Below are 24,842 nucleotides of genomic sequence, written 5' to 3'. Positions count from 1 at the left end.
TATTTTGTATCTGGAGCTGGAGTTTCTCTGCTTCCTGAAGTGAGCTGCTTCCCTCTGCCACACTCTCCCATCATAAAGTTCAGCCTTACCTTGAGCCCTGAGGAATGGAGCTCACCCTCTGTGGACTAAGACTCTGAAACCATGAGCCCTCAAATAAACTTTTCCTCCTCTATAGTTGTTCTGGTCGATCCTTTAGTCACAGCAGCGAGAAAGCTGACCAAAACATATACCATATTTTATTTATCCATTTTGATGAATGTTTGGGTGTTTTCCATTTTTCGGAGTACTTTGAATAATGCGGCTGTGAACATTCATGTACAAGATTTTCATGTTTACGATCCTTTTAGGTATATGTATCTATGGGTAGAGTTGCTGGGTTAACTTTTTGGAAAACTGCCAAACTGTCTTCCAAAGTGGCTACAGCATGCTGCATTCCTACCTGCCTTGTATGAGTGTCCCAATCACTTCACATCCTCTTTGGTACTTGTTATTGTCTTTCTTCTCTATTATATCTATTCTAGTGGGTGTGAAGTGATTTCATCATGGTGTTAATTTGCATTTCCCAAATGACTAATAATGTTGAGATCTTTTCATGTATTGGCCATTTGTTTATCTTTTTTTTTTTTTTTTTGAAAAATGTTCTTTTCAGATCCTTTGCCCATTTTAAAAGTAGTTTTTACCTTTTTATCAATGAGTTTGTAAGAATTCTTCATATATTCTGAATACACATTGCTTATCAGATATATTGATTTATAGATGTTTTCTTCCATTCTATGTATTGCCTTTTACCTTCTTGATGGTGTTCTTTATAGCAAAAAAAAAATTAATTTGGATGAAGTCTTAATTACCTATTTTTTCTTTGGTTGCTTGTGCTTTTGGTGTCATGTCTAATCCAAGGTAATGAGAATTTACACCTGTTTTCTAAGAGTTTGATGGCTCTGATCCATTTTTTTTAATATGGAGTGAAGTATGGGTTCAATTTCATTCTTTTGCATGTGGATATCTGATTATTCCTAATACCATTTATTGAAGACCATTCTTTCCCCATTTGAATGATTTAAATCAGTTAATCATAAATAGATGAGTTTCTTTCTGTACTTTGAATTTTATCTACAAGGGTATGCTTGTGCCAGTACCACACACTGCCTTAATTTCTGTAACTTCAAAGTAAGTTTTGAAATTGAGAACTATGAATCCTCCCACTGTGCTCTTTTTTTTTTTCAAGACAGTTTTAGTTATTCTGGTTCTCTTGAATTTTCATGTGAACTTCAGGATCATCTTGTCAATTTCTACAAAGAAAACACATAGAATTTTGATGGATAGTACATGAATTTGTAAATTAATTCAGGGAATATTACCATTTGAAAAATATTGTTTTCTAATCCATGAATATAGGAGATCTTTCCATCTGTAAGATATTATATATTTAAAGGAAATGGCTTCATATTGTACATTTTTTTAAAGTTACTTTGTGGGATTGAACCGTAAAACTAATACGGGTTTATTACTATGAAGTTGAATAAAAATATGTGAATAAAGAAATTATTAGTCTTTCTCCACCAAAGTTTATTTACTCATTCAGTTTAATCAATTCATTCAGCAGATATTTATTGCCTGCTTCCTGTGTGTCAGGCACTGTCAGTGCAGGAAAGAAGAACACAGCAGCAAACAAGACAAGTCCTCGATGTCATGGAACATACATTTGTGGCATGGGGACAGTTGGGAGACAGAAACCAAATAAGTAGAGGTGTGTAGCATGTTAGAGGTAGTAGGTTTAATGTTAGGTAGGAATGAGTACTACTGAGAAAAATAAATCTGGAAGCAGTGAATGTGAGATTGGAAAGGCCTCTCTGAAGGAAGGCAGAGAGTGGAGTGAGCAAACCATGGGATACAAAAAACAGGAGGACTCCAGGCAGTAGAGGCTAGAATGAGGACAAGGGGGAGAGGAAGAGAAGGTTAGAGAGCCCACAGGGCAGGGCACAAGCTGGTCCTGTAGAGTTTTCCAGGCATTTCAGCAGAGGGCCTTGCACTTTGAATAATCTACAAGCCATTTCAGCAAAGAGTGGCATGATCTAACTTGTATTTTGAAGGATTACTCTGACTTCTTTATGAGAATAAATTTTGCCATGGTGCTGAGTGCCATGTGGTACATCTGTAATCCCAGTGGCTCAGGAGGCTGAGTCAGGAGGGTTACGAGTTCAAAGCCAGCCTCAGCAACAATGAGGCACTAAGCAACTTAGTGAGATCCTGTCTCTAAATAAAATACAAAATAGAGCTGGGGATGTGGCTCAGTGGCTTAGTGCCCCTGAGTTCAATTCTTAGTACCCTGCCCCCATCTCCCCCCAAAATAATTGGCATGGCAAGATGCTAATAAGAACAGAGGTAAGATAAAATAAGAACAGAGAACCAAGTAGAAAAGAGTCTATATAATAGGAAATAAGCATCCAAACAAGAGGTAATGGTGACCTGAACTAGATGGTGATGATGGAGGTGGTAAGAAATGATTGGATTATGGATACATACTGATGGCAAAGCCAACAAAAATTGCTGACAGATTGAATCTGGGGTTGAAGAGACGTTGGATTCAATGTATATGCTTTTATCCGGTGACACTACTATGTTATTTTAATGTTGATGTGTTTTCTCTAATTCAGTTATCTTAGTCTTCTAGATAAACCTTGAACCTTCAAGATATCTCAGAACTGGTTTTTTTCCTCAGTATTTTTCTCTTGGTAACTGGTTGGATTATCCTCTGGGCATTTCTTACATCCCTATAGATCATATTGCCTTAGCCCAGAAATCCCCATGATGTGGAATCTTTCTTGTTCCAGAAATTTCTTATCCAACAGTTTTCTCAATGGGAGCCCCTCCCTGGTTTCTGGCTGAGTTAGCTGCAGCCAGTGAGTGGGCCCCTGTCCAGCTCTCTGAGCAGTCTGTATGTTTCACGAGCAGCCCTCTTTTCCTATTCCTGAGTCTGTCAACACTGTCTCCAGCTTTATTTATTTGCTAACTCCCCATGGGCATATCTGTCGGGTAGACTCCTATTTTTTTCTCAGAGCAAATATCATATCTAAGTTTTACATTTACCTTATGATTATTCCTGTCCCAGACAGACATTATCCACAAAAGTATAAGACTGGATATTTTTCATCACCGTCTATATCTGACAACACAACTTTTTTAAATGAATTTTGAAATAATACCTGGTACCATACAGATCCAGAGAAGCCTAAACAACACGTCAAGTGCACACTGTGTTTTTCATGCCTGCTTCCTGCATTGGGAGCAGGAGGAGGCCAGGAGGAAATAATGAAGAAGCCAAGCCCTGTAATGCCCTGTATCCTTATAATCACAGCTACCCGCTAACCACTCTTCAAGGTCTTGTGTCTGTTTTCCAGTCTAGAGAGTGTTACCAGAAGATCTTAGAAATAAACCCCAAGCTTCAGACACAGATGAAAGGTGAGAATGCTCCTGCTGATACCCTTCCTTCTGATCTCATTTCCCTCTGTGCTCCTCCCAAGGGTGCCTTCCTACCGTCCCTGCCCTTGGCCATAAGGCCACAGCCTGGCCTTTTCTGTACTCCAGCCCTGTGTTAATAGGTCTGCTCTGCTCCTCTTCCTTCTGTTTGCTTGCCCCAATTTTTGCTTCCTTTTTTTCCTATGCTTTCCTCCTGTAGAGACTTCTAATCTTCTAAGTCCCCAAGATGAAATGTTTAAGATTCTTGGTGTAGACTTTACATTGTTATTAAAATTCTCTTGCTGAAGAAAAGTTTCAGTTATTTTCATGTGTTTGTGCTTCTCAGCCTCCCATATGGATGGAGGAAAAGAAGGAAAGGGAAGGAGGGAGGAAGAGATAGGGAGAGGAAGGAAAGGTGACTTCTTATGTGGTGTTGTTGATTGTTGGGGTTTTGTTTGAGTTTGGGTTTCTCCTGCTTGTTTTGCTAGAGCACCTGAACCAAGTACATCTTCAGGAGAAGGCAGACCTTCAAGAGCAGGAAGCCCATGAATTACTGGATTCAGGAAAGGACACAGCTGTGACAACCAAAAAACTCCTGGAATCCCTTTCCAAACCTGACCAGATGCCCTTGTTCTATGCAGGGGGGATGGAGATCCTGACGGAAATGATGAAGGACTGTAAGCCAGAGATGTGTTCTTTCTCATGCGTACTGTCAGTGTGAAGGGATAGGTTTTGGAGGTATGGCTTTATAAGGCAAAGAATCCCTCCGTCCCTTAAACAAATATTGATTGAAGATGTACTCTAATGTATGTACTAAAGGGGGTGCACAAAAAAACCCCACCCCTCTTCCATCCTCTCTTCAGACCATGCATATCCTCAGCACACAGACAGTAACCACCACACACAACAAAACATAAAACACATGCTTGACACGCACTCATTCCATTTGTATTTATATTATGTTCTCACACCGTACACACACACACACTCCACACATGTACACACACCATAAGTACTGGTATCAGTGTACATATTCTACACACAGCTAGTCCTCACATGTGTTCCACACACCCCACACATTCCTATGCCCACCCTAGACATTCTTTATGCACACAACCTCCTCCCTGTAGAGAAAGAAAAGGTAGAAGTTTGTAGGATAAACTGCCCCGTTCGCACCAGATACACTTAATGACTGCTTAGAATGTGAAGAGAGTTTCAGAGGAAGCATTGGCACTCCTTCTACTAATGAGAGCTGTGCTACTTCCTTTTACCAGCTCTTGTAAACATTGATGCCAGGGCTTAAACAATTTTTGTTACTTGTACAGAATGTTGCTTGCACAAATGGATGGCCATCCCTGGCTTGCCTTTGTGTACAATTCAGAGCACTCAAATACCCGCTCCAGCAGTTTTTTGGAGATTACAGGTTCCTCTCTAGAGCCAGGAAATCACTTCAGAATAAATATTTAAGAACAGATGGGAGTGCCAGTCCTTTACTGTGGTTAAGCAGCTCCCGGAGGCTCTCTCTAAGGATTGCAACCTGGTGAATTGTGCTGCTTACGCATGATGCCACCCCAGTTCCTTCTCTAGGTAGTCCCTCTGACTGCAGCACTGAGTGGCTGATGACAGTTACATTTTCGAAGTGTCGAGGTATTTGTTGCTGCCAAACTGTCGATTTGGTAACCTGGACCTGCCATATTAGGAGTTAGTGATCAGCTTGCTGTGCTGTGCTGGACACCAGATGGACAGTTCAGGAGCCTGATTGGGTTTCCTGTGAATTTGTCTCAGGCACAGAGCGAACTTTATTCAGAATACACGGTGGATTCCGCATCATCAGTGACAATGAAGTCATAAGAAGGTAGGGATGTTTGGGAAGATAACCCAGCATCAAAGCAAGGAAAGAACCATTTCTTGGGAATGACTACACATACAGTGATGGTACTGTGTCCCTGTCCTTCGTTCAGCAGTGGTGGCCCCTCCAGGATCCCAGAGCTCCCACACTAACACCCTTGAGGTTGGAACCTTAGGTCACTTGAGTCATGCTGCAGCTAGCAGTCGGAGAGGAGGAAGAGTAGAAGAGCTAGGGCTCCTCCAGGCACTTCAAAGTCAGAGAAAAGACCATTCTTGCTGGTTTCTCACCACTTTCTGCAAGATTGGTATCTGTTCTTTTCCTCTTTTAGAATTTACTAATCACATCAAGAAGTAGAATCAGCTGGGTCTTGGCCATCCATTTAGAATTTCATCAGAATAAATTACCAACTGGTAGGGGGTGATTTGCTGAACTTATTTGCATTTAACATTTCAGCTATTCTGGTATAATTCCTGAGGCTTAGGACCCTGACATGGGCTTGAGTTGCCAGCATGTGCCAGTATATTCAGACATCCCCACAGCCCCTGGCTTACCACCCACCCCCTGGGCAACCCTAACCTCCTCAGCCTATGTCCATGATCTGGATCATTGATGGCCAGTCCTTGATCCTGGTGACTTGTGGCACTGGATTTTACAAATTTTCTAAATTTGCATTTGGCAAATCTGGGAATGAAATAAAATCAAGTGAAAAGAAAATCAGGACTGATTTCTAAATTCTGTGTTGCTCTCTCTGTCCATTGTAGGTGCTTTTCCATGACAGGGAAAGATGTGGTTGAAGAGACGATCTGTGTGTCTGTTCTGAAGCTCTGGCAAGCAGTGTGCAGTGAGAATGGTAAGCCCAGATCACCATCGCTAATCACCGGCTCACCGCTGGTGATGTGCAAGTTGCAGGTTTGGCAGGATTGTCCCCCAGCTCCAGAAGGCCAGGCCTAAGAGAATTGGTGTAGACCTTCACACACACCCCTCCCCACAAAATCATGTGGATCAGAAGCAGGGTCTGCTTTGCAGCTTTGTCTGTAGCATCCTGCCTGCACACTCCTCCCAACCTTGGGAGAGCTGCGCAAAGGATGGTGGGCCAGGTCACTGTCTGCATAAGGAGTGGTCACCTCACCTGGCTCCCTCTCCCCTCTTTGCAAGCCATGACTACTTCTCATGTGCTGTCCATGGGATGGACAGTGTTTCCTTTCTTGTCTGCCTAAAAATGTTATTTCATTTTGCTGCCATCGTACCACTTTCAGTATCTTGAGATGTACCATGTGGACCGGCCAGCATCTGCACACACTGATAGTGTTGAATACTGAGACAATAAAATGGTGTGGACATTTTACTTTCCAAGTCAGCTCTTACCTTTCTTCATGCTAGTATCTTCTGGAGTTCATTAAGTTCATATATAATCTTTCTTAATTACCTTTCTAACTTCAATGTCAATAAAGGTTTTAAATATTTCCCTCATTTTTAAGAAGTGTTTCATGGAAGAAGGTATGACCTTGGACATGAAACAGTAAAAATGGGGATAATGATAGTTGCATCTCCTTTTCTCAGTGCTATTTGGTGAGCCATTAATAGATCTTATGAGTGCAGAATATCCTATAAATGCTGACTGTGGGATAATATATTTCCTCCTTGAGTTAATAGAGTGGACTCTTCACAAGAACTTAAGAAAAAAAATTCTAGTAAACTAGACAATCAGGGAAACTAGTTCCTAAAACACTTTCTACCCAGAGGAATCATCTAGGTGCCTTGCTCTTCTGCGTTAAGACCCCACTTGGCTTAGGGTTGTGTGTTTGCAAAGGCACCTGCAGGGGTGTGAGCAAGGCAGGGCTTGGTGCTGGTGTATTCTCTGTGTGAATCTGAAATAGCAACACTTTTACTTTGGTATCTGTGAACCTTGGAGCTACATTTTTTAACATCTGAAAAATATTGTCAGACACAGCCTCAGATGAACATGTAAGTATCTCAGATCCATGAAATATTGATAAATCTAACCCAATAAATACAGAGAAATTTTTAAAATGGGAAATGAAACACTTAAAAATGAGAACATGAAAATATGTTGGTGACATATTGTTGAGTGGGGAAGAGAAGCCAACTACAGATAGGATGCGTAGTATTTTTTAAAAATATTTATTTTTGTAGTTGTAATTGAACACAATAACTATTTATTTATATGTGGTGCTGAGGATCGAACCCAGGACCTTGCACTTGCGAGGTGAGGGCTCTACCGCTGAGCCATAACCCCAGCCCCAATGAGTAATATTTTTAACATTATTCTTGTGAGAGTGAATAATAGCTCCTTATAAAATAGGCTTACCTGAAGGGGGCACTGAGGAAAGGGACTTTCATTTTCAGCTTTATACTACTTCTGTGTTCTTTAAATGACTTACAACAAGCTACTTTTCCAGTATAAGAAAAAAAAAATTGTAAACTAAACAAACCAATAGAATCTTTCCATTTTGAAGATCAGTAGATCCTATTTTACATAGACAGGTGAACTGTAGGATTAAAATTTAATGTTTGAACGAAAACATGGTAGCTTGATGGGTAGGCTGAAAGTCAGATCCTATGCTTCTGCATCTGGCTCTTTTAGACCCTGAAGAGCCCTGGTGTGTCCTCTTCTTGAATGCTGTGTGCCACGTATAAATGGGCAGTTAACACGGTAGGGAGGAGAGCCCAGGTTAATGAGGCATAGCAATGGGTCTCATCCTGCTGAGATCCAATTTGCTGTGCCCTGTTTTGTACCTCAGTCTCATACTCCTGTCTGTTCCTCTCTGTACTCAGACAAATTCAAATACCTGGTCAAGCGTAAGGAGCTAAATCTATGCCACTACTCTGAAATAGCTCATAGTCTAGGAGGAGGGCATGCTTTATTAATTAACTTATGTGACATTCCAGTTTCTGAGAGAGAACTCAAATGTTTACTCTGGCTGTTATATGAAGATTGATGATCTAATGATATTCCACAGTTAAGCATGTGTCTTACCTGTGCCTCCCATTTCCAGATACTATATACCAAGGAACCTTTTGACAATAATGGTAGCCATTGAGTGTGTGCCATTCTGGCCTGATCAGATATTGACTCATTAAATCCTACTAACAGCTCTAGGAGGCAAGTCATTGCCCTCATCTTATCAATAAGGAAACTGAGGGACATAGGAGTTGACAGTTGGCTAAGGTTGCTCCCTGTTCGTTCAGACCCAGCAGTCTGGCTCTTGAGGCTTGTTCTGACACATCATTATCCTGCCTCTCAAATGAATAGATAAGAATTGATTTCCCATTGGGAGGGTAGGAGATAAAACAGGCTTACCTGCCATCATGGCATGAACCAAGCAGATAACCCCTATGTTTTGCAGATGAAAACCAGCGTCTGCTTATGATGCACCCAGATTGGGCCAGGCTGGTGCCCTCCCTCTTGGCATCCAGAGTCCTTGCCATCCAACAGGAGAGCCTGGCACTACTGGTACAGCTTGCCCAGACAGACAATGGACGGAGCCTGGTCATCAGCCACCTTGACCTGACCCGGTAAGACTCTGCTAAGGGGTCTTGATGGTGGCATCTCAGGTCACCACTCACTAGACAAATGGAGAGGGGCCTGCCTCAGCTCCTTACGCTGCTGTTGTGTATGGACTGCTGTCAGGCTTCCTGAAGGGTCAGTAGCAGAAAGAGCCTTTGAAAGTAATGCTGTGTCCCAAACAGCTCTGGGATAAGTTCCTGTCTGAATTCAGTACTGTTTTAGTCAGCTCTTTCACCCCTGAGACCAAAAGACCCAACGAGAACAATTAGAGGATGTAAAGTATTTGGTGCTCATAGTCACAGAAGTCTTAGTCCATAGATGGCCGGCTCCTTAGCTCTGCATCCAAGGTGAGGCAGAACATCATGATGGAAGAGTGTAAAGAAGGAAGGCAACCCAGGATAGAGCCACCAGGAAGCAGAGAGAGACTGCTCCCCTTACCATGGACAAGCTAAATGTAAACCCCCCAGGGCACACCCCCAGTGACCCACCTCCTCTAGCCACACCCTACCTGCCTACAGTTACCACTCAGTTAATTCCTATTGGGGAATTAATATACTGATTAGATTAAGGCTCTGTAACCCAATCATTCCACCTTTAAACTTTCCTGCATTGTCATATACATGAGCTTCTGGAGACACTTCTTATCTAAACCATAACAGTTCACTGTCCCCACACAACTGAAGTGTCTCCATCTCACAGATATTGTAGATGATGTCAGTGGTGGCACTTCTAAAGCCAAATCTGGAGCTCTGCTTTGAAAAGGGTCACTTGGTTCTGCTCTTTTAACCTCAGGCCTGGCCCTATCCTGTTCTTGCCCTTACCTTTTCTCTTTCTTTCCTGTTTGAAGCAATGCCACCTCATTTTGTACCCCTTTCTGAAAAGAAGGTAGAGTATAAATTAATAAAACAAATGCTTTTCCAAGAAAAGCTTTTAAGGTTGAATCACATAAGAATAGAATGTCCCTCTTTTCCAAGACTTCCCTAAAAAATTACCTGAACCACAGTGACTGTGCTCAGTACTTTTCAGTTTTCTTTAATCATTTTGTTTATTTTATTAGAGTATTTATTTTTTATTAATTTTCAGTTTATTTATCTTTAGGTTGTTGATTCAAACATAGGAAATTGCCATTTTTTTATATCAGAAAGGATGCATGTCAGCCATATCATGTGGCTCAGCCTAAGGGAAAGAGTAGCAATGACTACAGCCTGCTCTGTAAGCATTTCAGATATAACCTAAAACTAGTAGTTAGCCTTCCAGTTTTCTCACTAGTATTTCTTTTTATCTCTCCTGTCCTGAGATGCAGGCAACAGTGTTATTAATCCATTTCACAGATGGAGCAGGAAAAGCTACAGCAAGTGCCAAGGGAAACTTACCCTCCTCTCTTCCACATGTTGTTCCTTGGCACCTGGTTTCTGCCCTTTGGTCCCAATTGGAAGAAAAAAGGAGCCAAATCTGCAGCCCTGTTGGCACCTGTCCCATCCTGAGGAGGTTCATTGTGTGCTAAGGACAGGGTGGTCAGTAAACCCCAGCTGTGGCCCTCTCTGTCTCCCCATCATCATCTAGTTGCTGCCACAGTGCCCCCCAGCATGTCTTTGGTGGCCCCTAAAAGCTCAGTCCATCTGGTGGGTGGACTGTCAGTGGAATTAAATTCTCCAAAAGCACATTTTATTTTTCAAATGAATCTGCGGTTATTTTCTTGGTACCCTCATCGTGTTTTTTTTTTTTTTTTCCATTTGGTTTTTGTCTCTTTGAGTAAATATAGCTATAGTTATCATAAATGTTTCTCCCTCAAGCTATCTTTGAATTGCTTGAGTCTCAATTTGCATTTTTCCAGTGTCTTGGAGAGTGGCATTTACAATCACCTCATGCAGTTCTGCCCACACTCTTTAGACTGAGAAAGCTCAGCTTATTACTTTTTTGCCCACTAGTCTTGCTAATGTCCATCTTCAATTAAACCAGAAGGAGATACAATGGATTCTCCACCATGAAATTAAGTGGGCAGAAGCAGGACAGGGCAGCACACAGTCCCACGACTCTCACCGAGGCACACATAATTACATTCCTCCCAAAATGCTTCCCCTCATACGTGAGACTGAGGGAGTCAATGTTCACTGATGAGAACTGGCCAAGGGTCATTGTCACTTTGTAGACAGGGCTGGGTTTTTAGACTCAAGCAGTTCCGAGCTTAAATCTTCTGCTTGTCTCTTTCTAATTATATGACCAGAGAAGTTACTCAGCCCTGATGGGCCAGAGCATCTCATCTGCAACTGAAACTTACAATAACATTTAAGAGGGATGATATATCTGTGTTGGTTAAAGTTTTTTTCTGCAGCATCGAAGGAATGCTCAACCAAAAAGAGCTTCAACAAAATAGAGCCTTGCTTACTTTTTTCCTCACAAAACAAGGAAAGACTAAGCATAGTAACCTATGACTTAAAATATGACTTAAAGATGTTGAAGTCCAAGTCTCTGTGCTCTAACCTTTCCCCCTGGGCACTCCCCACTTGCTGTAGCCTGTCTTCCTTTTCTAAAACAGATCAGCCAGATCCATTCTTTTTATTAAGAAAAGCACTGTTTATTTATGTATGTTCGAACAAAATTCTGTCACATGCCACCCCTGGTAGGGAAAATGGCCCCAGCTTCTATGTTGGGTCAGGCAGAGCGGCAGGGAGTGGGACTGTGAGGCGTTAGGAGCAAACAGCCTTTAGCATCATGCCTGGACTTGGCGTGGATGCAGCTTACTTCTGTCATCATTTTTTTTTTCTCTTCAGGGTCCTAAACTGAGGTGGTAGTGCCTTTACAGGTTGCTTGAGACCTTTCTCTGACCTGTGTGGTGCGTCCACAGGGACAGCTGCCTATCAACAGAGCAGAAAATCTGCCTCTGAGCGAGAGGGGATGAGAGGAGCTAGAAGGGGACACATTGTCTTCTCTAGTAATGACTGCACTCAGCATGAGTACTCTGTCACATGGTGAGGGCGCCAACTTGTGTATATCTCCCAAGACAAAACCAAAATGATCTTAGACTGTTGTCTCATCCTCTCTGCTGTTCAGGTTCATCAGCATTCATCTTTAAGACCAAGAAAACAGATTTAAATTGGTGGAGAAGGAATCTGACCTAACTTTAAAACAAATCATCTGACAGCAGGAACACTGGAGTAGACTCCTGAGGAAGTGAGGAATTTGCAGAAGCTTGGCATTCCCTTGACCTTGGTGACAAACCAACCTGACCTGCCCAGCCTAGATGTCCCTCTGTGGCATCCCAGCACACCTGTGCATGATCCCCAGGGAAGAGCCAGCATTTTCAGTTGATTGAGATGGGAACTAACACAGCTAACAGACTGCAAGTCTTTCCCCATCTAGTGAGGACGTGGAGCTCACCTCCCAGGGCAGCCTGTCCACTTCCAACCTAGGTCTAGAAGTCATTCCCTTACACCGAACACAAACTGCTGCCCCGTAGCATTCTGGGCTGAAGCCAAGTCCAGACTCGGAAGGCCTAGAGAAGGCTTCAGATCCTTCTGCTTTCCAGTGCCTTAGGTGTAGGAAGACACCAGCCTTTTATAGGTTAAGCACCCTGGCTTCCTCATGTGATTTGGCTTCCATGCCTCTCCTGGAAGATCTCCTAGGTAGGCAGATCTCATACCCTAAGAGTGAGTGACTAGATGCCACATCCCCAACTGCCCATTCTCATGGGCTCTTTCCTGTCTTTCCCTCACTTGGCTGCCCTGTGCCATCGGATCCTCTTGACCCTACCCTTCTCGAAACTCCACAACCACTACTGTCAGGACATCCCCCTTCCTGGCCCACCTGCTCACTCCTGGATTCACCTCCTTGTCTTCTTTCATCAGTCCCTTTATGCTCTCCCTTCTAAGTCGGAGACTCCAGAATCCTACCCATGGTCCTCATTTCAACTGTGGCCTTGATTAAGAGACAGTCTGAGTCCCTCTCTCAAGTACTGGATAACAACACCCTTCTACCACTGGATATCTCTAATTCAGTGCCCATGAGTGCCATAAACTTAATAAATCAAAGTGTGGTTCTTCAGTCCAGACCTCTGCCTGAACTTCCTGTCTTTGCAGAGGACCTTCTATCCATCCAGTTGCCTAAACCAGAATCCTGGAGGTGACTGGATCCCCCTTTACCACATCCATAAGACAGTATGTTTCCATTCTTGCTCCTGTTTTCATTCTATTTCTCCTCCATCTCTTAGTCATTCCTTCTCAGTCTTTACAAGTACCTCCTTTTTGATGGTACCGCTTCCCCTGTAGCTGCGACAGTTGGTCTCTTCACTTTTATTATCTGGACAATCAGTTTTCCCTGGTTAGATTCCCTGCTTCCCATCCCACATGCTCTAATCTGGCTTCTGCCCTGTCAACAAAAGGATTATTTTAAAAAACATACACATCAGGCTGAGTGGGTGGTGTACACCGATAATCCCAGCAGGAGGCTGAGGCAGGAGGATTGCGAGTTCAAAGCCAACCTCAGCAATTCAGCAAGTCCCTAAGCAACTCAGTGAGACCCTGTCTCTAAATAAAATACAAAAAGGGATAGTGATATGGCTTAGTGGTTAAGTTCCCCCTGGGTTCCATTCCCGTTACCAAAAACAAAACAACAACAACAAAAAAAACACACATCTGTCCTGTTATTTTCCTACTTAAAATGCTGCAAAATGACTCTCTGTTGCCTATATGACTGTTTCTTCAACTCCCAAGATACAGTGATTGTGAGTCACCTGAGTACTTGATTAAAAATGCAGCATCCTGGAGTCTTCTCCCACACAGAGGCTGAGAGTGGCCTGGGAATCCTTGCTACTCCTCTGTGACCACACTAAGCATGTCTTCCAACTCTACTTTGGAGAACACAGGCCTCTAGAGTTGTGAAAACTTTCCAGCAGACCACAGAGGGCCGCCATGATCTGGGTCTGTCTAGCTCTCTTGCCTCACTGTCCCTGTCTTCCCCTCCTACTCTAAGCACTAATTATAAGAAGCTTCTACTAGTACCCAAACTTGCCTCAGGGTACTTTGCCTGACATGCTGTTTTCTTGTCCCCATATGCCCAGTGCTGGCCTGCAAGCTCCCTGGACACTGTCTAGGGCTGAGCCAGGTCACAGTCTTGTTTTATTGTTATGGCCCCAGAACCTGCCACATTGCCTGATATGGTCAGTGCTCATTCAGTGTTGTTGACTGAATGGATTAAGGAATGAATAGGTAATGCTACTCTCTCAAGAGACACTGAAATGTCATCTGCTGTTGAGGCCCTCCTCATTGCCATCATCCACGCCTCCTGCCAGGTAGACTCTTGAGTCTTCAACATGTGTCTGTTTCTAACACACCATCTAACACACAACTTCTCTTCCTTATTTATTTGCATGTGTTTCACTGTGGGGAACCGGAGGTCAGTGCTGAGCACAGTACTAAGCACAGTGTAGATGCCCAGTACAGGTTTGCACCATTATTCTGGTGCCAGTACATCCATTTGGACAGTGTGAGAATTCAGTAGCATTTTTGGCAGCTGCTCCAGACTGCTTGGCCAGACTGTGTTTGTAGTAGACTAAAATCCCTTAGCCCTTTTCTGTGTGAACCAGTTATAATGCAGGTCTCCCAATGCTGTTACTACACAGAATCTCCAGCTCTCAGTAGAGGAGTCTGAGCTTAATCCTATCAAATTTTATCTGATGTGTTCAGCAGCCTGTCAAGATCTTGTTAAATCCTTATTCCATCATCTGCCTTATTAGGGGGCCTCCCACGTTAGTCATCAGCATATTAGTAAGCGTGCCATTTAGATGTCATCTAAGTTAATGAACTTGACTGAGCCAGAATCACAGAGCAGAGCCCCAGAGACTCCTTCCCAAGCTGGTGTCTGGTGATCTGTAAACTTTAGGTAACACTATTCAACCCCAGGGAATTCATTTTAAGTGGTAGAGCCATGGAAGGACAGTGTCTGTCTCTCTGAGGCAGGTCTGGAGCTGGGCGTCCTGGCGAGGCATGGCTAGGCCACCCTTTCAGCTTCTCTCACCAGGCTCCCAACTCCTTCCTGAACTCCTTGCCCGGTCACCTTGTTGGGGAGGCTGGTAGTTGGAGGACAGCCCCCTCTGAGGCTTTTTATGGGTTTTTGCAGATTATTGGAAGCCCTGCTGTCATTTCTTGATTTCTTAGATAAGAAGGCCTACACTGCCATGGGACTGCTCACAGACTTGGCTCTGGATGAAAGGTAACTTTTTTAGTTCCAGAAACTGATAATTCTTCTGCCTGTGTTGAACTGTCATTTTCTTGCCATGTGCAGTATACAGATAGGCTAGCCATGTCTGACCGAGCATCACAAGGTTTGCTGAATAGGAGGGCCAGTGCCTTCCAGAGGCTGTGGTTTTTCACTCCCATCTCAGTCTCTCTTCAGGGAAGGTCAGTATTCAGTGGGTTTGGGTGCAGTAAGTAACATGCAGTTGGCCCTTGATACCTGTGAGTTCTACATCTGTAGATTCAATGAACCAGAGATCAGAAATGTTGGAAAACATGTGTCTGTACTGAACATATACATATTTTCTTCTTGTCATTCCCTAAACAATAGAGTATAACAACTATTTATACAGCATTCACATTGTATGAGGTGCTGTAAGCTAAAGATGATTTGAGGAATACAAGAGAATATGTGTAGGTTATATGCTACATTTTATATAAGGGACTTGAGCATCTTTGAATTTTGATATACACGTGGGTCCTGGTACCAATCTCTCACAGATATAGGAGGGTGGCTGCTTAGAACAGTGCCTGTCACAGTAAGTGCACCTGCAAAGTGTCAGGGAAGCTTCTTCCCCTTAGTGCCTGGTGCACAGTAACTGCCCAGCACATCTGTATGGAATGAACATGAATGAGCAAGCAGGCAAGAATGAGTGTAAGGTGCAGCCTCCCCTTGGGTTGCCAGTGATGTTATGAGTAAACTCTTCCTTCTGCCTGTTTTTTGTATTTTTCTTTTGATTAGCACTTGGAGTGAATAATAGTAAAAATCTTATTTTTCTCATTCTTAAGATTTTTTTTTAAAAAATCACTGATCTTGCCTAGAAATGGTCATGTGATTGAGAACTGCTGGTGCTTATAGACAAGCCAGGCATCTGGCCCAAGCCTGGAGTGTGGTGTGCTCTAGCACATAGACACATGTATGCATCTGGGCCCCTCCCGGTGGCTGTGACAAGTCAATGTGCTTACATTGTATTTCCCATCTGCACAGCACACATATGACCTATAGACTCAGGGTGCAGAGTCAACTCGCCAGAGGCCCGGGAATTCTACTCAGAAGATCTGCCATCTGAAGTCTGGTGTTTGACGTCAAAGACAATTCTCTAGACTTAGAAAAACTAAAGCCATATTTCATACTCAATGACCTTTTTGGGGGCCAAGGCTCAGAGTGAATTCTTCATGCATGCTATAAATCACAGGAGCCCAGTGGATAACCCAAAATGTTGTATTTTATAGCTTGTGCCATGTAGAAGTAATGCTGGCTGCTATTCTCTCAACAGATTCCAAGTCCGGTTCCAGGCCAACCTTCCAGGTGCTCTTCCGGCACTCATAGGTGTTCTGGTGAGCAAACCCTCATTTCTAGCCTCCATGGCAGGCACCCAGGAGTTGAACAGAGCTGTTTAAACACAGTTTGTACCCTGGAACCACTCTGTCTCTCAGATTGATTAAACATTATTCCCAGCTGCAATTTATACAGAAGTGTCAGTTATTAAAACAACTTCAGACTGGACAGGTAGAGGTGGCATGTGATCAGGGTCGGTCACAGAGGAGAAAAAACTGCAAGTGGACTGCAGCTTAGGTAACAATGGTGGTGGGGGGTGTCAGTCTTCATCAGTCCCCTCCTGGCATAAAGTCTTATCTTCAGGAAAACCTGCACCTGTCCCCTGAAAGGAAATCATCTCTTTCAGGAGGACAAGGTAACAGTTGGAGCTGATCAGGCAGAGGACAGTAAGGGTCCACCATGGAGAGCAAGTTGTACCCAGATAGTCATGAAGCTTCAGGGTCCTCCAGGGGTGTAATCCTACCCCAGAGTTTTTCAGCTGTGGGAATGGAGAAGCGGAGGGATTTGCCCAGGTCCTCCCAGCTGGTTCATGGGAGGGACAAAGCCCTCCTAGGCTTCACTGTGTTGCCAGGGTGACCCCAATTGATGTCCCCGTGTGGCATTAAGCTCTGAGTCCCAGCCTTTTGCTGAGTGAGGGCTGCTCCTAGCAGACATTTGCCTGCTCTCTGAGGCCTCGCTTTCTCTTGCTTTACTTTAGAAGAGGGATCCCAAGGTAACTAATGCCTCAGCTCTCTGCCAATGCATTGCCATCATGGGGAACCTCAGTGCTGAGCCTGCCACCCGGAAGCACATGGCAGCCTGTGAAGACTTTGGGGATGCCTGCTTGGGATTCCTGGTATTTTGGCTTTTCTATTCAAAGCTGGAAGTTTATCTTTTTAGATGAGCATTATCTCCTTTTTAATTATCTTTCAAAAATTCTGTTTCTCAAGGTGTAGGAGCCACTAGTTATTAGTCCCTCTGTAACCATAGATTTTATGGACTGCTAGACTTAAAGGCCTCTCCAGATCAAGTCTCAGCCACCCTGTCAATATTTATAGGATTTCCTGGTAGAACCGACTTGATCATTCATTTCAGCAGTCACTCTTCATTTTAAACCTAGGGACAGGCCCAGCCAGAGAGCCTTGACAGAGGACCAGAGACACCTTCCACAGCTCCTGGATTAATGTGAACTCACAGAACTGGTCTCTGGGCTTCCACCATCACTTAAATTCATGACATTGACAATTTCAAGTATCTTTGAGACTCTGTCTAAGGGAAGAGATGACCATGAAAAGCTGTCAAGCAGCAAGGTCATTGTTTACCTTGTTTTGTTTCCAAGGCCAGGTGTGAGGAGGACCTGGACCTATTCAGAGAGATCACATACACACTCTTGGGACTCATCATGAACCTGTGTCTTCAGGTCCCATTTGTCTCAGAGGTATGGCCTTCTTATCTCCCTCCCTGGGCCCTGGAACAGCCTAAACTCATCCTGTTGCATAGAACCATTCACATTTTCAAAGACAACCAAGGCATACAGACTTGAATGCTAGTAGTGGGAATGTGGAGGGCTGGAGGGAAGCTGTCACGCTCCTCTGCTGAGGGCAAGATAAGTTGCTCAGTTACACGTTCATTCAGAAAGCTTCTTGTGTGCCCAGGGTGCAGAGAAGAATACAAATTCAAATAAAGTATGGCCCCTGTTGTCAAATCATTGCCCAGAGTTAAGGAAGGAAGAAGAGCAATGAAAGACATTATGGGGGACATCTGCACAGCATGTGGTGGCGGGGAGAAGGGAGTCATTTCTGTTTGATTGCTCAGAAGCAACTCTACAGAGGATTCCAATGATCAGGGTGTTCAACTCTCCTTCTCCCCTCTCACCGTGCTTGTAGGTTTGGGCTATGGAGGTGAGCAGAAGGTGCCTGACTCTACTGAATTGCCAGGATGGAGGAATCCTAACAGTAAGTTCTCCAGGGAGTCCAGAAGCGGCTTCCTTGCTCTTGTTCTTGTTCTACTTTGCTGTCAGTGCATCTCAACCTTCTTGCCGTCACCACCTTTGAGAATTTGGTTCCTCTCTGAGGTATGGAGTAGATGTGCACCTCTGAATGATACCCACAAACACACAAATGCTGAATTTTGCCTACAGTTTGGGATATTTGGTGACCTGCTTTCAGAGTGCATCTGTAGACCCCCTGTAGTCCATGAACCAAAAATAAGAATACATTTTCTGTATATTCTGGAATCTAACCAGATAATATATATAATCTTACCCTGTTTATCATATTTCAAGAGATCATGTGCAGACCAGACAGGCCCAAAGGATTTTATTTACAATCCCTTTCTTCCATCATTGAGAAAAACATGTTTGAAGCCACAGATCTTAGAGTTTGTTTATGCTTAATGGTTTGGACCCTTTGGGAACACATGCTAGAAAGGCTTTCTGTGTCCTGCCATTTGGCCAAGATGGAGAAGGCTTATGTTAGCACAGGGCATCAGGAGAAGAATATTAAGAGGTGATTTAAGAGGTACTCGCCATCATCCTAGAGCATGTTCTTCTCTTACGTTAGAAAGATTCAGCCCTGTTTTCCTACCTGTTAGGGCAGGACCTAAAACTTAGAGCAAAAGTCAGGTTCATACTCAAGGCAAGTCTGGGAAACTAGCCCTTCAAGGATTGTAGGCTGGTGAATGGCTCCAGGGTTTAAAAATGGTTCTCCTACAAAGATCCAACCTACTTTGTTTAGGGCAAGTACTCGCAGCAACCTGAACTCCATGAAAGTGTGGTGGGTCTTCAGGTTCCCTGGACCCTGGGAAATTGTGTAGATTCCAAGTGTATGTGCATTTTTATAAGAGGGACATACATTTTATAAGAGGGGCCTCAGAAGAGGCCCATGACCCGCCTCAAAGTGGTCAGTACCACTATTCTCAAGTGCCTGGGGCTTTTCTGTGTGATTCAGACCTAAAACTGGGTCTGTGTCCTCAGGGAAGCTCTTGGGTCAGATTTTCCTATAATTCATGCATGTCCCAGTTGGGTGCTTCCCAGCTTGCTGCTCAGGGCAGCAGCTTCATCCTGGGAATCTGGTCCTTGGATAGTGCATATTGTCCACTGTTTTAAGCCTTAGAACTTAAGTCTTGTACTTTTTTCTCTAATAAATTGGAAGTCCAGTGAAAACTGAGGTCTTTGTAGTATTGAAGGGTGCCCTGTCTCTGCCTTCCTGTCAACAAACTTCTCATGAACACAGCACGCCCACACACACCTTTATTGCTTTTTTTCATAAATGTGATTGGGCATCTAAGGTCATCAGACATTTTAGGAAAAGCACACACAAATAGAAAAACAAAGATAAACAGAAAAAAATGACCCCAGAGAAAGAAAGATATATAGGAAATAGAAGAAAATAGCAGTGACTATCAGTTTCATCCTGAGAAAGATTTAAGGTGGTTATACCCATAAGACAATAACTACTTGATATTATTTTTAAAAAGCCACGCGAGCTGGGAAATGAAGTAAATTAAATCTCCCAGAAAGTAGGACAAAAAGACAAAGATTCAGAAAGATAAGGATAAATGAAAACTCAAAAGAGAGGATCGATCCAGAAAGCAGAACCTCTCCTAATGAGGGCCCTGCTGGTGTGGAGCTCTGGGAGGGACCAGGGAGGGCTTTCCTTCTCAGAGTTGAGCTGGTCCATCCTGGGTAAAGCTGAAGTCAGCGGGGCCTCTGTGGTCCAGGGGGCAGTGTTTGAACTGCCTACCTCGCAGCTTCATTAACAATAACCATGCTTGCCACGCGTGACTTGGCCATTACATTGTTTAAAACTCCAGGTGCGTGTTCTGCTTCTGATACTAATGATTGCTTTTGCCTTGCCAAACTTCTTGTTAACTTTTAAAGGTCGTCAGCATTTCTGAAACAGACATTTAATCATTCTCTTTCTGTTTCACACAGAGAGCTGCTGGTGTTCTAAGCCGGACCCTTTCTTCCTCTCTGAACATCATCGAGGAGGCTGTGAGAACAGGAGTGGTGAAGAAAATGATTAAATTCCTGAAGGTAAAATGGCCTCACGGTCACAACCTCTAAGATTTCCAGGCGTGTTATTTTACTCAGGGAGCAGAATGAAGGTGGGCTTTGTTCAGTAATGTGCCCCTGTGCCATCCCTGCTAGATTTTAAACTTCCAGAATGGGGATTCTCTTCAGCTTGTCCACCCAGACAATGCTCTGAACATCAGCAAAAGAATAAGTAAATTGCTCTTCAGAGGCATCCAGAAAAAAACTGCTTACCCTTCAAGCCTAACTTCAAATTGTGTGGCCTCTGTCCTTTAATGAGACAACTTGAATGGCTTTTTGTAAGGTTTTCAGGCCAATTATTTTATTCATGGGCTCATGATGCTTTAAATAGTTATCTGGAGATTGCTGGATGTAACTCCATTTATGAGACATGGAGGCTGTAGAGTCACCATGTGACCAGAGGATGTGGGAATTTCCCTCTGAAATGAGTGCAGTGGAGCCAAACAAGCAACTGGTTCACCTGAAAGGGCAAAGTGCATTATTAGGCTGCTGTGTCTGGATCCCACCTGCACGTGTCCAGTGAGGCCCAGGCACGTTAGCACAGCAACACTAAACTCCAGGCTGAGGGGGCAGGAGGTATGGAGAGGGCAGGATGGTGGGTCTCAGTTGTGGCTGCCCCTTGGACGATGATGTCATTCCCTCTAAACAACCTCTGTAGCCCGGCAGAGGCTGCAGATCCCAAGTTCACACAGCAAATTGTACGTGCACACATGCATTTTAAAAACCCTGCCTTAGGTAGTTTTAAGGGTTATGATTTGATATTTGTCACCTCTTACGATGATCCAAGTTCATGATGTTCTCTACAACGAATGTCAGCTTCATTCTCAAAAGGTGAAAGGACACAGGAGGGCCTTTACCTCTCCTTCTTGGTAGATCTGCCTATCAACTGTATCATTCTCCTCTCAGCCACTTGCTCAAAGCCTTCTAGAGCTGTCAGGTATACGTGACAGGCCTACGTTCTTGCCTGAAGTATGGGCTATTAGAAGGGTATGTGAGTGACAGTCTCTCCCCGCTCACCAAGAAGCACATGTATTCTCAGTGGAATTTCTCTTAGAAGCTCAGGAGGCCACTAGCTCTACTGTGACTTCTTCCTGTGCTTTCTGGTCAAGAATTATCATAGATTGATTTTACTTTTTAATTTCATCCTGAAATCTAGACAGGAGGCCAGACTGCATCACATCATGCTATAAAGACACTGGCTATCTGCACAAATAGTTATCACGAAGCGCGGAAAGAAGTGATAAGACTCGATAAAAGTAAGTGAGGATTTCATCAAGGCACCCATATCCCAGAGGTTCCTCCACCTTGAGGCTGTAGAGGGAACTGTGGCCATCTGCAATATTGGCATAACAAGATGTCAGTTCACCTCCAAATAGGAAAGAATTTCATTAGCCTCTTGGCTGTGCACAGGTAGAGTGCCCAGGGAGGAGGCCCAGCTGAAAGACCACTCCAAGGTAACAGGGTGGATTCTGGGAAACCTTCTCCTCTGCCCAAGTTAAACTGAAATGGTTTCTAAGTCTGCTTAAACTGACCCAGCACCAGCTTTCTTCCTTCACAGAGGGAGGGGAAATGAAAACAAACCATTTTCAACCTTTATTGATGAAGGGAAGTAACAGAGTCTGAGCCTAACACCACAGGTGACTGATGAAGGGATGGGAACCCAGAGGGAAGATACAGGAGGTGGGCACATTGCCTCCCGCTCAGGCTGCCAAGTGGGACTGTCACGGTTATGGGGCGTGGAGGGACTTTGGAGAAAGCATACCTGCCTGGCATACTCAGCTCATTCACACAGCAACTGTGTTGTGCTGGGTGCTGTTCTAGGCACCTGACATACCACAGGGACACCAGGAGGAGTTGAGGAGGTTGTAGCACTCAGTGGACATTTTCTGAGTGTGAGGGAGCCCATTCTTCCCAGGGTTTCTGGGGAAGCTCAGCATCCACCATTGCCTCCCTGCCCCTCCCCCCCCCCCCGCATGTTCCATTGCCAGGCTCCTTTTAGGGGATCCAGAGGAACTTGTTCCTTGTTACTTGTTCTCATCTTTCCCTGTAGAGTTCAGCATTCTGATGAAGCTGCTCAGCTCGGACGACGAGATTCTGGTGGGCAATGCTGCCCTCTGCCTTGGCAACTGCATGGAGGTACCCAAGGTTGCGTCTTCTCTGCTGAAGACAGACCTGGTGCTGGTCCTATTAAAGCTGGCTGGTAGCGACTCGCAGAATTCAGCGGTGCAGCTGAATGCAGGCATTGCTCTGGGGAAGCTGTGTACAGCTGAGCCCAGGTACACTATGGCCACCACCGAGCCAGGCCATCCCAAATGCTGGTGACATTTCAGAAAGAGTGGGCCAAGCCAAGCACTGTTTTGCAAGGGACCACATGCCATATGGAGTTCTGTTGGGAACCCTCATGCCTTCTGCCTGGGCCTCTGTGGGGCCTGGCAGTTTCTTCCCTGCAGGAAGTCTTCCTCAAAGGAACTGGGGAACACTCAGCTTCCAACTCAAGAGGCATTGGTCCCACAGACTTATAGCCATTGTCTTTTTGCCCCTCATTCTCTCCATCCTTCTCTCCTTTACTTGCCCCCATTCTTCCTCTCTTTCTCACACCATCTCTCCTCCTCTCTCACTCTCTATAAGTCAGCTTTTCATCACAGTGACAAAATACCTGAGAAAATCAACTTAAAAGGAGTAAAGATTTGTTTGGCTCACAATTTCAGAGGTTTCAGTTCTTGCTCACTTGGCCCTGTGGCTTTGGGCCCATGGTGGCACAGTATATCATAGTGGGAACATTTGGCAGAGAAGGACTGTTTACCTCATGGTGGCGAGGAAGCAAAGATAGACAGGATGGGACTGGAGTCCCAATGTCACCTTCAAGGGCATCCTCATAGTGACCTAACTTCCTTCCATTAGCTCCACTTTCTAAAGATTCCACCACCTCCAGTAGCACCAGACTGGAACCAAGCCTCTTAGAACATGGGCCTTTGGGGGACATATCAGGTCCAAGCTGTAGGACTAAGGATGCTCTTCAATTGGTAGAGCACTTTCCCAGCCTGCATAAGGCTCTGGTTTAATCTCCAGCACACACACACACACACACACACACACACACACATACACACACACACAAAATCCAAACTTTAGCAACTTCCTTTCTTTTTCTTTACTTTTCTGGAACAGGTTCCTACTTGGTTGGTTGGTTGGTTGGTTGGTTGGTTGATTGATTGCCTGGGTCTAAACAAACAAAGGAATATCCAGTAAGGGTGGCATTTTTCCACTGGAGGAAATAGAATGGAGAAGCAGATATTCAGAACTCATGTCTGAGGTCACCCAGCAAGCCAGCTCAGGAAATCTTGGCTTTAACTCTGTGCATTGCTTCTTTTTGCTGAGGTTCCTGCTCTGCTCTGCTCTTGTTCTGATGTGCTTAAACATCCTGGGGTGTGTGTGTGTGTGTGTGTGTGTGTGTCTGTCTGTCTGGAGGGTGTTCCCCTAGCATAGAAGCAGGGAGCCTTTGGGGCTGAGGGGAGGTAGGCTCCTTACAGCTACACACCTCTAATGCCTCTGTAGAATGAGAGGGCTGGCTTCGATAACATCTGAGGTCCTTTCAAGTTCTGTCTGGTTGATCAAATGGAAGGAACAGATAAAATCTTTCTTCTACAGAAAGCAGGGCACATTAGCTAAGAGAAGCTCAAAGTGGCAACATGCTGGGGAGTCCCCGAGAACATGGTCCCATCTGATCAGCCTGTCACACCTGCCACTCACAGCAAGAGTGTTTTCAGCATTCTGTGGTCTCCCTGTGAGCTTTCCCTTTGATCTCTTGGGCTCAGCTCACCAGTGCCACAGCCACTTCTCTTTCCACTCAGAGAGATGGGCTAATGTTCCCAGCCAGCTGCCACATGAGGTAGGGATGGCTTGGAAATGTGACATTTCTGACGTGGATTTTGTGTTCTGATTACAACAGGTTTACTGCTCAACTGAGAGAGCTTCATGGGATGGAAATTCTCAACTCTACAGTGAAATACATCCAGGATTCTTGAGAGAGGTGGTGTCTGTGCTATTTTGTAAACACACACCATATGTTCTGGGGTGATGATATGCTAATAAAGTTCTCTTAGATATCCACTCTAGAACTGAATGTTTATTTTCAGTGTGTTTGTCTGGTGTGTTTTCACTGGTAAGAAGAGAGTGGGCATTGGTGGTGACTGTAGTGGAAACTGCTTCAGCGAGCTCAACTCCATCGTACCCGCCTCTGAATCTTCCCTCCCATTCTGTGTAGTCTGGAACCCAGCCAACACAAAGCCACATTTTCCAGACCCCTTACAACAACACTTGTAGATGGGAACCAGATCCTGCCAGTTTAAGACCACTTCCTGCCCCATTTGCCGTCTTTTGCTGGCAACATGCTAGAAATGCCAGGT

At 44.3% G+C, this 24,842-nt stretch overlaps 1 protein-coding gene across 2 annotated transcripts in view; it reads left to right on the top strand.

Moving 5' to 3' along the window:
• Ttc12 (tetratricopeptide repeat domain 12) overlaps nucleotides 1-24,559 on the top strand; it is a 46,967-nt gene extending 22,408 nt beyond the window's left edge. For both annotated transcript variants that reach the window (XM_046465433.2, XM_046465439.2), the window contains exons 9-22: nucleotides 3,399-3,459; nucleotides 3,945-4,133; nucleotides 5,242-5,311; nucleotides 6,067-6,155; nucleotides 8,674-8,842; nucleotides 14,949-15,041; nucleotides 16,342-16,402; nucleotides 17,101-17,238; nucleotides 17,722-17,820; nucleotides 18,269-18,337; nucleotides 20,317-20,418; nucleotides 21,593-21,692; nucleotides 22,487-22,712; nucleotides 24,386-24,559. In XM_046465433.2, the coding sequence (XP_046321389.1) occupies nucleotides 3,399-3,459; nucleotides 3,945-4,133; nucleotides 5,242-5,311; nucleotides 6,067-6,155; nucleotides 8,674-8,842; nucleotides 14,949-15,041; nucleotides 16,342-16,402; nucleotides 17,101-17,238; nucleotides 17,722-17,820; nucleotides 18,269-18,337; nucleotides 20,317-20,418; nucleotides 21,593-21,692; nucleotides 22,487-22,712; nucleotides 24,386-24,461 (1,542 nt within the window). In that variant the 3' untranslated portion in view covers nucleotides 24,462-24,559. The remainder of the gene's footprint in view (nucleotides 1-3,398; nucleotides 3,460-3,944; nucleotides 4,134-5,241; nucleotides 5,312-6,066; nucleotides 6,156-8,673; nucleotides 8,843-14,948; nucleotides 15,042-16,341; nucleotides 16,403-17,100; nucleotides 17,239-17,721; nucleotides 17,821-18,268; nucleotides 18,338-20,316; nucleotides 20,419-21,592; nucleotides 21,693-22,486; nucleotides 22,713-24,385) is intronic.
• The last annotated feature ends 283 nt before the right edge of the window (nucleotides 24,560-24,842 follow it).

Source organism: Marmota monax, unplaced genomic scaffold, assembly GCF_021218885.2.
Source record: "Marmota monax isolate L192 unplaced genomic scaffold, Marmota_monax_Labrador192_F-V1.1 WCK01_AAM20220418_F8-fsc00045, whole genome shotgun sequence".
Classification (NCBI taxonomy): domain Eukaryota; kingdom Metazoa; phylum Chordata; class Mammalia; order Rodentia; family Sciuridae; genus Marmota; species Marmota monax.
The sequence above is the reverse complement of the archived record's forward strand: the minus strand, read 5'-3'. Positions and strand labels throughout refer to the sequence as shown.